This window comes from Salmo salar, chromosome ssa02 (assembly GCF_905237065.1).
Source record: "Salmo salar chromosome ssa02, Ssal_v3.1, whole genome shotgun sequence".
Lineage (NCBI taxonomy): Eukaryota > Metazoa > Chordata > Actinopteri > Salmoniformes > Salmonidae > Salmo > Salmo salar.
In genome coordinates, this window is record NC_059443.1 from 83853818 (window position 1) to 83869413 (window position 15596).

Below are 15596 nucleotides of genomic sequence, written 5' to 3' on the forward strand. Positions count from 1 at the left end.
TCTCTCCCCCCCTCATTTTCTCTCTCTCTCTACCTCCCTCCATCAGTCTGTTTGTTCTCTCTCTCTACCTCCCTCCATCAGTCTGTTTGTTCTCTCTCTCCACCTCCCTCCATCAGTCTGTTTGTTCTCTCTCTCCACCTCCCTCCATCAGTCTGTGTTTGTTCTCTCTCCACAAGAGGTCGACCGATTAATTAGGCCTGATTTCAAGTTTTCATAACAATTTTTTTCAGACCTTTATTTAACTAGGCAAGTCAGTTAATAAGAACACATTCTTATTTTCAATGACGGCCTAGGAACGGTGAGTTAACTGCCTTGTTCAGGGGCAGAACGACAGATTTTTACCTTGTCAGCTCGGGGATTCAATCTTACAACCTTACGTAGTCCAACGCTCTAACCACCTGCTTTACATTGCACTACACGAGGAGCCTGCCTGTTACGCGAATGCAGTAAGAAGCCAAGGTAAGTTGCTAGCTGGAATTAAACGTATCTTATAAAATACAATCAATCAATCATAATCACTAGTTAACTACACATGGTTGATGATATTACTAGTTCATCTAGCCTGTCCTGCGTTGCATATAATCGCTTAGGTACACGTTGCTCCAACCATAAACATCAATGCATTTCTTAAAATCAATACACAAGTATATATTTTTAAACCTGCATATTTAGTTAATATTGCCTGCTAACATGAATTTCTTTTAACTAGGGAAAATGTGTCACCTCTTGCAAACAGAGTCAGGGTATATACAGCAGTTTGGGCCGCCTGGCTCGTTGCGAACTGTGAAGACTATTTCTTCCTAACAAAGACAGCCGACTTCGCCAAACAGGGGATGATTTAACAAAAGCGCATTTGCGAAAATAGCACAATCGTTGCACAACTGTACCTAACCATAAACATCAATGCCTTTCTTAAAATCAATACACAGAAGTATATATTTTTAAACCTGCATATTTAGCTAAAAGAAATCCAGGTTAGCAGGCAATATTAACCAGGTGAAATTGTGTAATTTTGCGTTCATTGCACGCAGTCAGGGTATATGCAACAGTTTGGGCCGCCTGGCTCGTTGCAAACTAATTTGCCAGAATTTTACGTAATTATGACATAACATTGAAGGTTGTGCAATGTAACAGGAATATTTAGACTTAGGGATGCCACCCGTTAGATAAAATACGGAACACTTTCGTATTTCACTGACAGGAAAACGTTTTGTTTTCGAGATTATAGTTTCCGGATTCGACCATATTAATGACCTATGGCTCGTATTTCTGTGTGTTATTATGTTATAATTAAGTCTATGATTTGATAGAGCAGTCTGACTGAGCGATGGTAGGCAGCAGCAGGCTCGTAAGCATTCATTCAAACAGCACCTTCGTGCGTTTGCCAGCAGCCCTTCGCAATGCATTACGCTGTTTATGACTTAGGCTGGTGTAACCGATGTGAAATGGCTAGCTAGTTAGCCGGGTGTGCGCTAATAGCGTTTCAAACGTTACTCGCTCTGAGACTTGGAGTAGTTGTTCCCCTTGCTCTGCATGGGTAACGCTGCTTCGAGGGTGGCTGTTGTCGATGTGTTCCTGGTTCGAGCCCAGGTAGGGGCGAGGAGAGGGACGGAAGCTATACTGTTACACTGGCAATACTAAAGTGCCTATAAGAACATCCAATAGTCAAAGGCATATGAAATACAAATGGTATAGAGAGAAATAGTCCTATAATTCCTATAATAACTACAACCTAAAACTTCTTACCTGGGAATATTGAAGACTCATGTTAAAAGGAACCACCAGCTTTCATATGTTCCCATGTTCTGAGCAAGGAACTTAAACGTTAGCTTTTTTACATGGCACATATTGCACTTTTACTTTCTTCTCCAACACTTTGTTTTTGCATTATTTAAACCAAATTGAACATGTTTCATTATTTATTTGTGGCTAAATTGATTTTATTGATATATTATATTAAGTTAAAATCAGTGTTCATTCAGTATTGTTGTAATTGTCATTATTACAAATAAAAAAATTAAAAAAATAAAAACAGCTTTTTTTGGTCCTCCAACAATCGGTATCGGCGTTGAAAAATCATAATCAGTCGACCTCTACTCTCCACCTCCCTCCATCAGTCTGTTTGTTTTGTCTGATTGATAACAATCAGAGATGTTCTTTCAGAGTTCTGGATTCTCTCTCTCTCAGAAACCTGCTTTTTGCCATGACTACAGTTGCCTGGCAACTGCCAGTAACCACGGATCGACCGAGGCCGAAATAAGACGTCTGTCACACACACACACACACACACACACACACACACACACACACACACACACACACACACACACACACACACACGAAGTAGCTGTAGAGTGGTGATGTCACTGTAGCCATGGAAACCCCCGAGCAAGGAATTTTTTATGTCACTGAAAACTCCCTTTTTCTCTTCTCTCTCCTCTCCCTCCATCCCCGTCTCCTCCCATCCTTCTCCTCACTCCCAGATCCATCTCTCCCTCCATCCTTCTCCTCACTCCCAGATCCATCTCTCCCTCCATCCCTGTCTCCTCCCATCCTTCGCCTCACTCCCAGATCCATCTCTCCCTCCATCCTTCTCCTCACTCCCAGATCCATCTCTCCTCCCATCCTTCTCCTCACTCCCAGATCCATCTCTCCCTCCATCCCTGTCTCCTCCCATCCTTCTCCTCACTCCCAGATCCATCTCTCCCTCCATCCCTGTCTCCTCCCATCCTTCTCCTCACTCCCAGATCCATCTCTCCTCCCATCCTTCTCCTCACTCCCAGATCCATCTCTCCCTCCATCCCTGTCTCCTCCCATCCTTCGCCTCACTCCCAGATCCATCTCTCCCTCCATCCTTCTCCTCACTCCCAGATCCATCTCTCCCTCCATCCCTGTCTCCTCCCATCCTTCGCCTCACTCCCAGATCCATCTCTCCCTCCTTTCTTCTCAGTGATTAAATTAGCCTGAAGAAAAGAGGATGTGGGAGACAGGAACACACACAAGACATGTAGACACGGTGTGTGTGTGTGTGTGTAACGTCAGCGGTTATATCTGGGCCACATAGAAAGAGGCGGGGTGGTGTGTGTGTGTGTTCCTGTCCCTGTGAAAGAACAGAGTTACTGTCACTGTCACCACCGCACACACACACACACACACACGAAGAGTTGCATTAGCTCCCAGGGCTTTAACTCAACTGGATAACACAGTCACAGGGTTCAACCCCAGTCTGTCACACACAGACTCCTGGCCCAGTAAGTCTCTGTAATGTGTTCTGGGGTGAAGTTTCCCCTAGGTACAGACCTAGGATCAGTGTCCCCTAGGTACAGACCTAGGATCAGTGTCCCCTAGGTACAGACCTAGGATCAGTTTCCCCTAGGTACAGACCTAGGATCAGTTTCCCCTAGGATCAGTGTCCCCTAGGTACAGACCTAGGATCAGTGTCCCCTAGGTACAGACCTAGGATCAGTTTCCCCAAGGTACAGACCTAGGATCAGTGTCCCCTAGGTACAGACCTAGGATCAGTTTCCCCTAGGTACAGACCTAGGATCAGTTTCCCCTAGGTACAGACCTAGGATCAGTTTCCCCTAGGATCAGTTTCCCCTAGGTACAGACCTAGGATCAGTTTCCCTAGGTACAGACATAGGATCAGTTTCCCCTAGGTACAGACATAGGATCAGTTTCCCCTCTCCCAATCCTAACCTTAACCATTAGTGGATAAAATGCAAAACGGACCCAAGACCATGAAGAGGAGCAACATCACCCTCGTCCCTATAAACTAGTCTCTAAACACTATAAAGTAGGTAGAGGTTGTCCCTCTAGTCTCTAAACACTATAAAGTAGGTAGAGGTTGTCTCTCTAGTCTCTAAACACTATAAAGTAGGTAGAGGTTGTCCCTCTAGTCTCTAAACACTATAAAGTAGATAGAGGTTGTCCCTCTCTAGTCTCTAAACACTATAAAGTAGGTAGAGGTTGTCCCTCTAGTCTCTAAACACTATAAAGTAGGTAGAGGTTGTCCCTCTCTAGTCTCTAAACACTATAAAGTAGGTAGAGGTTGTCTCTCTAGTCTCTAAACACTATAAAGTAGGTAGAGGTTGTCTCTCTAGTCTCTAAACACTATAAAGTAGGTAGAGGTTGTCTCTCTAGTCTCTAAACACTATAAAGTAGGTAGAGGTTGTCCCTCTCTAGTCTCTAAACACTATAAAGTAGGTAGAGGTTGTCTCTCTAGTCTCTAAACACTATAAAGTAGGTAGAGGTTGTCCCTCTCTAGTCTCTAAACACTATAAAGTAGGTAGAGGTTGTCCCTCTCTAGTCTCTAAACACTATAAAGTAGGTAGAGGTTGTCCCTCTAGTCTCTAAACACTATAAAGTAGGTAGAGGTTGTCCCTCTAGTCTCTAAACACTATAAAGTAGGTAGAGGTTTCCCTCCCTAGTCTCTAAACACTATAAAGTAGGTAGAGGTTGTCCCTCTCTAGTCTCTAAACACTATAAAGTAGGTAGAGGTTGTCCCTCTCTAGTCTCTAAACACTATAAAGTAGGTAGAGGTTTCCCTCTCTAGTCTCTAAACACTATAAAGTAGGTAGAGGTTGTCCCTCTAGTCTCTAAACACTATAAAGTAGGTAGAGGTTGTCCCTCTCTAGTCTCTAAACACTATAAAGTAGGTAGAGGTTGTCCCTCTAGTCTCTAAACACTATAAAGTAGGTAGAGGTTGTCCCTCTAGTCTCTAAACACTATAAAGTAGGTAGAGGTTGTCCCTCTCTAGTCTCTAAACACTATAAAGTAGGTAGAGGTTGTCCCTCTACTCTCTAAACACTATAAAGTAGGTAGAGGTTGTCCCTCTAGTCTCTAAACACTATAAAGTAGGTAGAGGTTGTCCCTCTAGTCTCTAAACACTATAAAGTAGGTAGAGGTTGTCCCTCTCTAGTCTCTAAACACTATAAAGTAGGTAGAGGTTGTCCCTCTACCCTAAACACTATAAAGTAGGTAGAGGTTGTCCCTCTAGTCCTAAACACTATAAAGTAGGTAGAGGTTGTCCCTCTAGTCTCTAAACACTATAAAGTAGGTAGAGGTTGTCCCTCTCTAGTCTCTAAACACTATAAAGTAGGTAGAGGTTGTCCCTCTAAACACTATAAAGTAGGTAGAGGTTGTCCCTCTAAACACTATAAAGTAGGTAGAGGTTGTCCCTCTAGTCTCTAAACACTATAAAGTAGGTAGAGGTTGTCCCTCTTCTAAACACTATAAAGTAGGTAGAGGTTGTCCCTCTATCTCTAAACACTATAAAGTAGGTAGAGGTTGTCCCTCTAAACACTATAAAGTAGGTAGAGGTTGTCCCTCTAGTCTCTAAACACTATAAAGTAGGTAGAGGTTGTCCCTCTAAACACTATAAAGTAGGTAGAGGTTGTCCCTCTAGTCTCTAAACACTATAAAGTAGGTAGAGGTTGTCCCTCTAAACACTATAAAGTAGGTAGAGGTTGTCCCTCTAGTCTCTAAACACTATAAAGTAGGTAGAGGTTGTCCCTCTAGTCTCTAAACACTATAAAGTAGGTAGAGGTTGTCCCTCTAGTCTCTAAACACTATAAAGTAGGTAGAGGTTGTCCCTCTCTAGTCTCTAAACACTATAAAGTAGGTCGAGGTTGTCCCTCTCTGTCTCTAAACACTATAAAGTAGGTAGAGGTTGTCCCTCTAGTCTCTAAACACTATAAAGTAGGTAGAGGTTGTCCCTCTCAGTCTCTAAACACTATAAAGTAGGTAGAGGTTGTCCCTCTCTAGTCTCTAAACACTATAAAGTAGGTAGAGGTTGTCCCTCTCTAGTCTCTAAACACTATAAAGTAGGTAGAGGTTGTCCCTCTCTAGTCTCTAAACACTATAAAGTAGGTAGAGGTTGTCCCTCTCTAGTCTCTAAACACTATAAAGTAGGTAGAGGTTGTCCCTCTCTAGTCTCTAAACACTATAAAGTAGGTAGAGGTTGTCCCTCTCTAGTCTCTAAACACTATAAAGTAGGTAGAGGTTGTCCCTCTCTAGTCTCTAAACACTATAAAGTAGGTAGAGGTTGTCCCTCTAGTCTCTAAACACTATAAAGTAGGTAGAGGTTGTCCCTCTAGTCTCTAAACACTATAAAGTAGGTAGAGGTTGTCCCTCTAGTCTCTAAACACTATAAAGTAGGTAGAGGTTGTCCCTCTCTAGTCTCTAAACACTATAAAGTAGGTAGAGGTTGTCCCTCTAAACACTATAAAGTAGGTAGAGGTTGTCCCTCTAAACACTATAAAGTAGGTAGAGGTTGTCCCTCTCCAGTCTCTAAACACTATAAAGTAGGTAGAGGTTGTCCCTCTAAACACTATAAAGTAGGTAGAGGTTGTCCCTCTAAACACTATAAAGTAGGTAGAGGTTGTCCCTCTAAACACTATAAAGTAGGTAGAGGTTGTCTCTCTAGTCTCTAAACACTATAAAGTAGGTAGAGGTTGTCCCTCTAGTCTCTAAACACTATAAAGTAGGTAGAGGTTGTCCCTCTAGTCTCTAAACACTATAAAGTAGGTCGAGGTTGTCCCTCTAGTCTCTAAACACTATAAAGTAGGTCGAGGTTGTCCCTCTAGTCTCTAAACACTATAAAGTAGGTCGAGGTTGTCCCTCTCTAGTCTCTAAACACTATAAAGTAGGTAGAGGTTGTCCCTCTCTAGTCTCTAAACACTATAAAGTAGGTAATGGTTGTCCCTCTCTAGTCTCTAAACACTATAAAGTAGGTAGAGGTTGTCCCTCTAAACACTATAAAGTAGGTAGAGGTTGTCCCTCTCTAGTCTCTAAACACTATAAAGTAGGTAGAGGTTGTCCCTCTAGTCTCTAAACACTATAAAGTAGGTAGAGGTTGTCCCTCTAGTCTCTAAACACTATAAAGTAGGTAGAGGTTGTCCCTCTCTAGTCTCTAAACACTATAAAGTAGGTAGAGGTTGTCCCTCTAGTCTCTAAACACTATAAAGTAGGTAGAGGTTGTCCCTCTAGTCTCTAAACACTATAAAGTAGGTAGAGGTTGTCCCTCTAAACACTATAAAGTAGGTAGAGGTTGTCCCTCTAGTCTCTAAACACTATAAAGTAGGTAGAGGTTGTCCCTCTCTAGTCTCTAAACACTATAAAGTAGGTAGAGGTTGTCCCTCTAGTCTCTAAACACTATAAAGTAGGTAGAGGTTGTCCCTCTAAACACTATAAAGTAGGTAGAGGTTGTCCCTCTAGTCTAAACACTATAAAGTAGGTAGAGGTTGTCCCTCTAGTCTCTAAACACTATAAAGTAGGTAGAGGTTGTCCCTCTAGTCTCTAAACACTATAAAGTAGGTAGAGGTTGTCCCTCTAGTCTCTAAACACTATAAAGTAGGTAGAGGTTGTCCCTCTCAGTCTCTAAACACTATAAAGTAGGTAGAGGTTGTCCCTCTAGTCTCTAAACACTATAAAGTAGGTAGAGGTTGTCCCTCTAGTCTCTAAACACTATAAAGTAGGTAGAGGTTGTCCCTCTCAGTCTCTAAACACTATAAAGTAGGTAGAGGTTGTCCCTCTAGTCTCTAAACACTATAAAGTAGGTAGAGGTTGTCCCTCTAGTCTCTAAACACTATAAAGTAGGTCGAGGTTGTCCCTCTAAACACTATAAAGTAGGTAGAGGTTGTCCCTCTAGTCTCTAAACACTATAAAGTAGGTAGAGGTTGTCCCTCTCTAGTCTCTAAACACTATAAAGTAGGTAGAGGTTGTCCCTCTCTAGTCTCTAAACACTATAAAGTAGGTAGAGGTTGTCCCTCTCTAGTCTCTAAACACTATAAAGTAGGTCGAGGTTGTCCCTCTAGCTCTAAACACTATAAAGTAGGTAGAGGTTGTCCCTCTAGTCTCTAAACACTATAAAGTAGGTAGAGGTTGTCCCTCTCTAGTCTCTAAACACTATAAAGTAGGTAGAGGTTGTCCCTCTCTAGTCTCTAAACACTATAAAGTAGGTAGAGGTTGTCCCTCTCTAGTCTCTAAACACTATAAAGTAGGTAGAGGTTGTCCCCCTAGTCTCTAAACACTATAAAGTAGGTAGAGGTTGTCCCTCTCTAGTCTCTAAACACTATAAAGTAGGTAGAGGTTGTCCCTCTAGTCTCTAAACACTATAAAGTAGGTAGAGGTTGTCCCTCTCTAGTCTCTAAACACTATAAAGTAGGTAGAGGTTGTCCCTCTCTAGTCTCTAAACACTATAAAGTAGGTAGAGGTTGTCCCTCTAGTCTCTAAACACTATAAAGTAGGTAGAGGTTGTCCCTCTAGTCTCTAAACACTATAAAGTAGGTAGAGGTTGTCCCTCTATCTCTAAACACTATAAAGTAGGTAGAGGTTGTCCCTCTAGTCTCTAAACACTATAAAGTAGGTAGAGGTTGTCCCTCTCTAGTCTCTAAACACTATAAAGTAGGTAGAGGTTGTCCCTCTCTAGTTCTAAACACTATAAAGTAGGTAGAGGTTGTCCCTCTAAACACTATAAAGTAGGTAGAGGTTGTCCCTCTATCTCTAACACTATAAAGTAGGTAGAGGTTGTCCCTCTAGTCTCTAAACACTATAAAGTAGGTAGAGGTTGTCCCTCTAGCGTCTCTAAACACTATAAAGTAGGTAGAGGTTGTCCCTCTAGTCTCTAAACACTATAAAGTAGGTAGAGGTTGTCCCTCTCTAGTCTCTAAACACTATAAAGTAGGTCGAGGTTGTCCCTCTTCTCTAAACACTATAAAGTAGGTAGAGGTTGTCCCTCTCAGTCTCTAAACACTATAAAGTAGGTAGAGGTTGTCCCTCTCTAGTCTCTAAACACTATAAAGTAGGTAGAGGTTGTCCCTCTAGTCTCTAAACACTATAAAGTAGGTAGAGGTTGTCCCTCTCTAGTCTCTAAACACTATAAAGTAGGTCGAGGTTGTCCCTCTAAACACTATAAAGTAGGTAGAGGTTGTCCCTCTAGTCTCTAAACACTATAAAGTAGGTAGAGGTTGTCCCTCTCTAGTCTCTAAACACTATAAAGTAGGTAGAGGTTGTCCCTCTCTAGTCTCTAAACACTATAAAGTAGGTAGAGGTTGTCCCTCTCTAGTCTCTAAACACTATAAAGTAGGTAGAGGTTGTCCCTCTAGTCTCTAAACACTATAAAGTAGGTAGAGGTTGTCCCTCTAGTCTCTAAACACTATAAAGTAGGTAGAGGTTGTCCCTCTCTAGTCTCTAAACACTATAAAGTAGGTAGAGGTTGTCCCTCTCTAGTCTCTAAACACTATAAAGTAGGTAGAGGTTGTCCCTCTAGTCTCTAAACACTATAAAGTAGGTAGAGGTTGTCCCTCTAGTCTCTAAACACTATAAAGTAGGTAGAGGTTGTCCCTCTATCTCTAAACACTATAAAGTAGGTAGAGGTTGTCCCTCTAGTCTCTAAACACTATAAAGTAGGTAGAGGTTGTCCCTCTCTAGTCTCTAAACACTATAAAGTAGGTAGAGGTTGTCCCTCTCTAGTCTCTAAACACTATAAAGTAGGTAGAGGTTGTCCCTCTCAGTCTCTAAACACTATAAAGTAGGTAGAGGTTGTCCCTCTACTCTCTAAACACTATAAAGTAGGTAGAGGTTGTCCCTCTAGTCTCTAAACACTATAAAGTAGGTAGAGGTTGTCCCTCTAGTCTCTAAACACTATAAAGTAGGTAGAGGTTGTCCCTCTCTAGTCTCTAAACACTATAAAGTAGGTAGAGGTTGTCCCTCTATTCTAAACACTATAAAGTAGGTAGAGGTTGTCCCTCTAGTCTCTAAACACTATAAAGTAGGTAGAGGTTGTCCCTCTCTAGTCTCTAAACACTATAAAGTAGGTAGAGGTTGTCCCTCTCTAGTCTCTAAACACTATAAAGTAGGTAGAGGTTGTCCCTCTCTAGTCTCTAAACACTATAAAGTAGGTAGAGGTTGTCCCTCTCTAGTCTCTAAACACTATAAAGTAGGTAGAGGTTGTCCCTCTCAGTCTCTAAACACTATAAAGTAGGTAGAGGTTGTCCCTCTCTAGTCTCTAAACACTATAAAGTAGGTAGAGGTTGTCCCTCTCTAGTCTCTAAACACTATAAAGTAGGTAGAGGTTGTCCCTCTCTAGTCTCTAAACACTATAAAGTAGGTAGAGGTTGTCCCTCTCTAGTCTCTAAACACTATAAAGTAGGTAGAGGTTGTCCCTCTTAGTCTCTAAACACTATAAAGTAGGTAGAGGTTGTCCCTCTAGTCTCTAAACACTATAAAGTAGGTAGAGGTTGTCCCTCTAGTCTCTAAACACTATAAAGTAGGTAGAGGTTGTCCCTCTCTAGTCTCTAAACACTATAAAGTAGGTAGAGGTTGTCCCTCTCTAGTCTCTAAACACTATAAAGTAGGTAGAGGTTGTCCCTCTAGTCTCTAAACACTATAAAGTAGGTAGAGGTTGTCCCTCTAGTCTCTAAACACTATAAAGTAGGTAGAGGTTGTCCCTCTCTAGTCTCTAAACACTATAAAGTAGGTAGAGGTTGTCCCTCTCTAGTCTCTAAACACTATAAAGTAGGTAGAGGTTGTCCCTCTAGTCTCTAAACACTATAAAGTAGGTAGAGGTTGTCCCTCTCAGTCTCTAAACACTATAAAGTAGGTAGAGGTTGTCCCTCTCTAGTCTCTAAACACTATAAAGTAGGTAGAGGTTGTCCCTCTAAACACTATAAAGTAGGTAGAGGTTGTCCCTCTAGTCTCTAAACACTATAAAGTAGGTAGAGGTTGTCCCTCTCTAGTCTCTAAACACTATAAAGTAGGTAGAGGTTGTCCCTCTCTAGTCTCTAAACACTATAAAGTAGGTAGAGGTTGTCCCTCTAGTCTCTAAACACTATAAAGTAGGTCGAGGTTGTCCCTCTCTAGTCTCTAAACACTATAAAGTAGGTAGAGGTTGTCCCTCTCTAGTCTCTAAACACTATAAAGTAGGTAGAGGTTGTCCCTCTCTAGTCTCTAAACACTATAAAGTAGGTAGAGGTTGTCCCTCTCTAGTCTCTAAACACTATAAAGTAGGTAGAGGTTGTCCCTCTAGTCTCTAAACACTATAAAGTAGGTAGAGGTTGTCCCTCTAGTCTCTAAACACTATAAAGTAGGTAGAGGTTGTCCCTCTAGTCTCTAAACACTATAAAGTAGGTAGAGGTTGTCCCTCTCAAACACTATAAAGTAGGTAGAGGTTGTCCCTCTCTAGTCTCTAAACACTATAAAGTAGGTAGAGGTTGTCCCTCTAGTCTCTAAACACTATAAAGTAGGTAGAGGTTGTCCCTCTCAAACACTATAAAGTAGGTAGAGGTTGTCCCTCTAGTCTCTAAACACTATAAAGTAGGTAGAGGTTGTCCCTCTCTAGTCTCTAAACACTATAAAGTAGGTAGAGGTTGTCCCTCTAAACACTATAAAGTAGGTAGAGGTTGTCCCTCTAGTCTCTAAACACTATAAAGTAGGTAGAGGTTGTCCCTCTCTAGTCTCTAAACACTATAAAGTAGGTAGAGGTTGTCCCTCTAAACACTATAAAGTAGGTAGAGGTTGTCCCTCTAGTCTCTAATCACTATAAAGTAGGTAGAGGTTGTCCCTCTCCAGTCTCTAAACACTATAAAGTAGGTAGAGGTTGTCCCTCTCCAGTCTCTAAACACTATAAAGTAGGTCGAGGTTGTCCCTCTAAACACTATAAAGTAGGTAGAGGTTGTCCCTCTCCAGTCTCTAAACACTATAAAGTAGGTAGAGGTTGTCCCTCTCCAGTCTCTAAACACTATAAAGTAGGTAGAGGTTGTCCCTCTAAACACTATAAAGTAGGTAGAGGTTGTCCCTCTAAACACTATAAAGTAGGTAGAGGTTGTCCCTCTAAACACTATAAAGTAGGTAGAGGTTGTCCCTCTAGTCTCTAAACACTATAAAGTAGGTCGAGGTTGTCCCTCTCTAGTCTCTAAACACTATAAAGTAGGTAGAGGTTGTCTCTCTAGTCTCTAAACACTATAAAGTAGGTAGAGGTTGTCCCTCTAGTCTCTAAACACTATAAAGTAGGTCGAGGTTGTCCCTCTCTAGTCTCTAAACACTATAAAGTAGGTAGAGGTTGTCCCTCTCTAGTCTCTAAACACTATAAAGTAGGTAGAGGTTGTCCCTCTCTAGTCTCTAAACACTATAAAGTAGGTAGAGGTTGTCCCTCTCTAGTCTCTAAACACTATAAAGTAGGTAGAGGTTGTCCCTCTAGTCTCTAAACACTATAAAGTAGGTAGAGGTTGTCCCTCTAGTCTCTAAACACTATAAAGTAGGTAGAGGTTGTCCCTCTAGTCTCTAAACACTATAAAGTAGGTAGAGGTTGTCCCTCTAAACACTATAAAGTAGGTAGAGGTTGTCCCTCTCTAGTCTCTAAACACTATAAAGTAGGTAGAGGTTGTCCCTCTAGTCTCTAAACACTATAAAGTAGGTAGAGGTTGTCCCTCTAAACACTATAAAGTAGGTAGAGGTTGTCCCTCTAGTCTCTAAACACTATAAAGTAGGTAGAGGTTGTCCCTCTCTAGTCTCTAAACACTATAAAGTAGGTAGAGGTTGTCCCTCTAAACACTATAAAGTAGGTAGAGGTTGTCCCTCTAGTCTCTAAACACTATAAAGTAGGTAGAGGTTGTCCCTCTCTAGTCTCTAAACACTATAAAGTAGGTAGAGGTTGTCCCTCTAAACACTATAAAGTAGGTAGAGGTTGTCCCTCTAGTCTCTAATCACTATAAAGTAGGTAGAGGTTGTCCCTCTCCAGTCTCTAAACACTATAAAGTAGGTCGAGGTTGTCCCTCTAAACACTATAAAGTAGGTCGAGGTTGTCCCTCTAAACACTATAAAGTAGGTAGAGGTTGTCCCTCTAAACACTATAAAGTAGGTAGAGGTTGTCCCTCTCTAGTCTCTAAACACTATAAAGTAGGTAGAGGTTGTCCCTCTCTAGTCTCTAAACACTATAAAGTAGGTAGAGGTTGTCCCTCTCTAGTCTCTAAACACTATAAAGTAGGTAGAGGTTGTCCCTCTCTAGTCTCTAAACACTATAAAGTAGGTAGAGGTTGTCCCTCTCTAGTCTCTAAACACTATAAAGTAGGTAGAGGTTGTCCCTCTCTAGTCTCTAAACACTATAAAGTAGGTAGAGGTTGTCCCTCTCTAGTCTCTAAACACTATAAAGTAGGTAGAGGATGTCGCTCTAAACACTATAAAGTAAGTCGAGGTTGTCCCTCTAGTCTCTAAACACACAGCACCTGGCCTGAATACAGGGACTTCCTCCTTCCTCTCTCTTTCCACCCCTCTCTCGCTCTCTTTCCATCTCTACCCCCTCTCTCTCTCTTTCCACCTCTCTCTCTTTCCAGCTCTACCCCTCCCCACCAACCATCCCTCCCTCATCCCTCCCCCCTCAATCCCCCCTCCTCCCCCCTCTATCCCTCCCTCATCCCTCTATCCCCCCTCCTCATCCATCCCTCCCTCTCCCCACCATCCCTCCATATACAGACAGCTGGCAGTTCTGTTAATTAGGTTATCAAGCTGTCTGTTAATGATCTGAGCCCCAGGCCACACACACATGGCCAGGCCAGACCAACAGATCACAGAGCCAAAGCCCAGCAGAGTCCAGACCTGTCTGTAGTCAGTGTGTCCAGACCTGTCTGTCTGAAGTCAGTGTGTCCAGACCTGTCTGTCTGTCTGTCTGTCTGTCTGTCTGTCCAGACCTGTCTGTCTGTCTGTCTGTCTGTAGTCAGTGTGTCCAGACCTGTCTGTGGTCAGTGTGTCCAGACCTGTCTGTCTGTAGTCAGTGTGTCCAGACCTGTCTGTCTGTAGTCAGTGTGTCCAGACCTGTCTGTCTGTAGTCAGTGTGTCCAGACCTGTCTGTCTGTAGTCAGTGTGTCCAGACCTGTCTGTCTGTAGTCAGTGTGTCCAGACCTGTCTGTCTGTAGTCAGTGTGTCCAGACCTGTCTGTCTGTAGTCAGTGTGTCCAGACCTGTCTGTCTGTAGTCAGTGTGTCCAGACCTGTCTGTCTGTAGTCAGTGTGTCCAGACCTGTCTGTCTGTAGTCAGTGTGTCCAGACCGGTCTGTCTGTCTGTCTGCTTCAAGACAAAGTGGCGTAGTAGTACACGAGGATAGTAACAATACAACTACCTGTCATCTCCTCTCACCGTTTACACACACACACACACACACACACACACACACACACACACACACCCACCCCTAGGCTAACATTGATTGAACTATCCACCAATAGTCAGATGTACACAACCACCCTGCTTACTGACAAAACTGGGGTAAGCCCACACACACACACTAGTAAAAGTCTACTGGTGTAAATGCATCAGTCTGATGTTGTCATTTGATGATATAACTACTTTAAATCAGAAACCATGGAAACAACTTGGCCATGGTAGTGCAGCCTGTACAAGGACATTTACATTAAATAGATTAGTAAAAGTTGTACGTCCCTGCGCGGTCCTTTCGGTTCCCGGTCGGTATTATCGATAAGGACCATAATCGGTATTCGTTATTCTACTGTAAAACAGATCATCTCCCAAGCGACGTAGACAGAACTCATACCTTCAACCATTCCAACCGTTTTCCCCCTCATTATTGTTATTGTCGTATTGTACTAAATACTTGCGTTACATAAACCCAACTAATATAGGGCAGCAGTCACAGTGTGTCCCAAATAGGTTAGCAACATCACAGCTGGTTATTGGGCGATATGTGTCTGTTCGGCTTATCAAACCAACACATTCACGTTGATATAACGTCTACTAACCGGACGTCACGATGTCTACACATTTAGGGCAAATTATAAAAACCCAAAACCACATACCTTACAAGATTCATTTAAAATGTGGGGAAAAGAAGCAACAGTTGACGTAGAGAGGTGTAGTAGTGATAAGAAATGGTCTTCCGTGTTGTGTGTTTGAGCAGCGTCCTGTCCTGGTTTGGTTGATTCCAGCGGTGTGTTGCTTCTAGCTATCTAACACACATCTAAACCTCGGCTGATGCTGATCACGGACTAGTGAGTCTCCGGGATGCCGAGCCGAGGTGCTGCAGCGACGATATATGTTGCCAGATCCAGAGCAGGCTACACCCGGAAGTGCGAACGATGAAAACGGTTTCCAGGGAAAACAGTCTTCCTGCGTCGCGGAAGAAAAAAAAAAGAATAATAAAAATGTTTTATTTTTTTTATTTTACGGATTCGGTAACGGTTCAATCTGAATCCAAGTCATGATGTTGTTGTAAGCGGCCAGAGATACTGGGTTGGAGAATAGTTGGTTCTTTCTCTTTATTTTCTGAGAACAAAACGGACGGCTACAGCATCAAGTCAGAATTTCTGTCAATATCATAATGTATCTTAATATTTAACACAAAAACACCTCCAGCAAAGCTTGAACCCAACATCTATTTCCAAGACTTTTGGTAGTTTATCAACGTTGTGCGTCCTGAATGTGGCCGCTAGATGACGTGAGTCCTACACCTAAACAAAACGGAGAGCTCGGGATGTGGGTGTATGAATGATCTACGTGATGAGGTTATAGAAAACTGCGGTGTGAAACTCGGCGTGTCTCGACACATTCTCATAACAGTTACTAGTTGACGTCAGAGCAGTCTTATCA

General features: G+C 42.4%; 1 protein-coding gene across 1 annotated transcript in view; it reads right to left on the minus strand.

The window, feature by feature from the left end:
• The window catches only part of LOC106591432 (monocyte to macrophage differentiation factor 2), a 36968-nt gene extending 21552 nt beyond the window's left edge, over positions 1-15416 (minus strand). Inside the window, exon 1 of the mRNA XM_045711296.1 lies at positions 14807-15416. Within this exon, the coding sequence (XP_045567252.1) occupies positions 14807-14820 (14 nt within the window). The 5' untranslated portion in view covers positions 14821-15416. The remainder of the gene's footprint in view (positions 1-14806) is intronic.
• Positions 15417-15596: the final 180 nt, after the last annotated feature.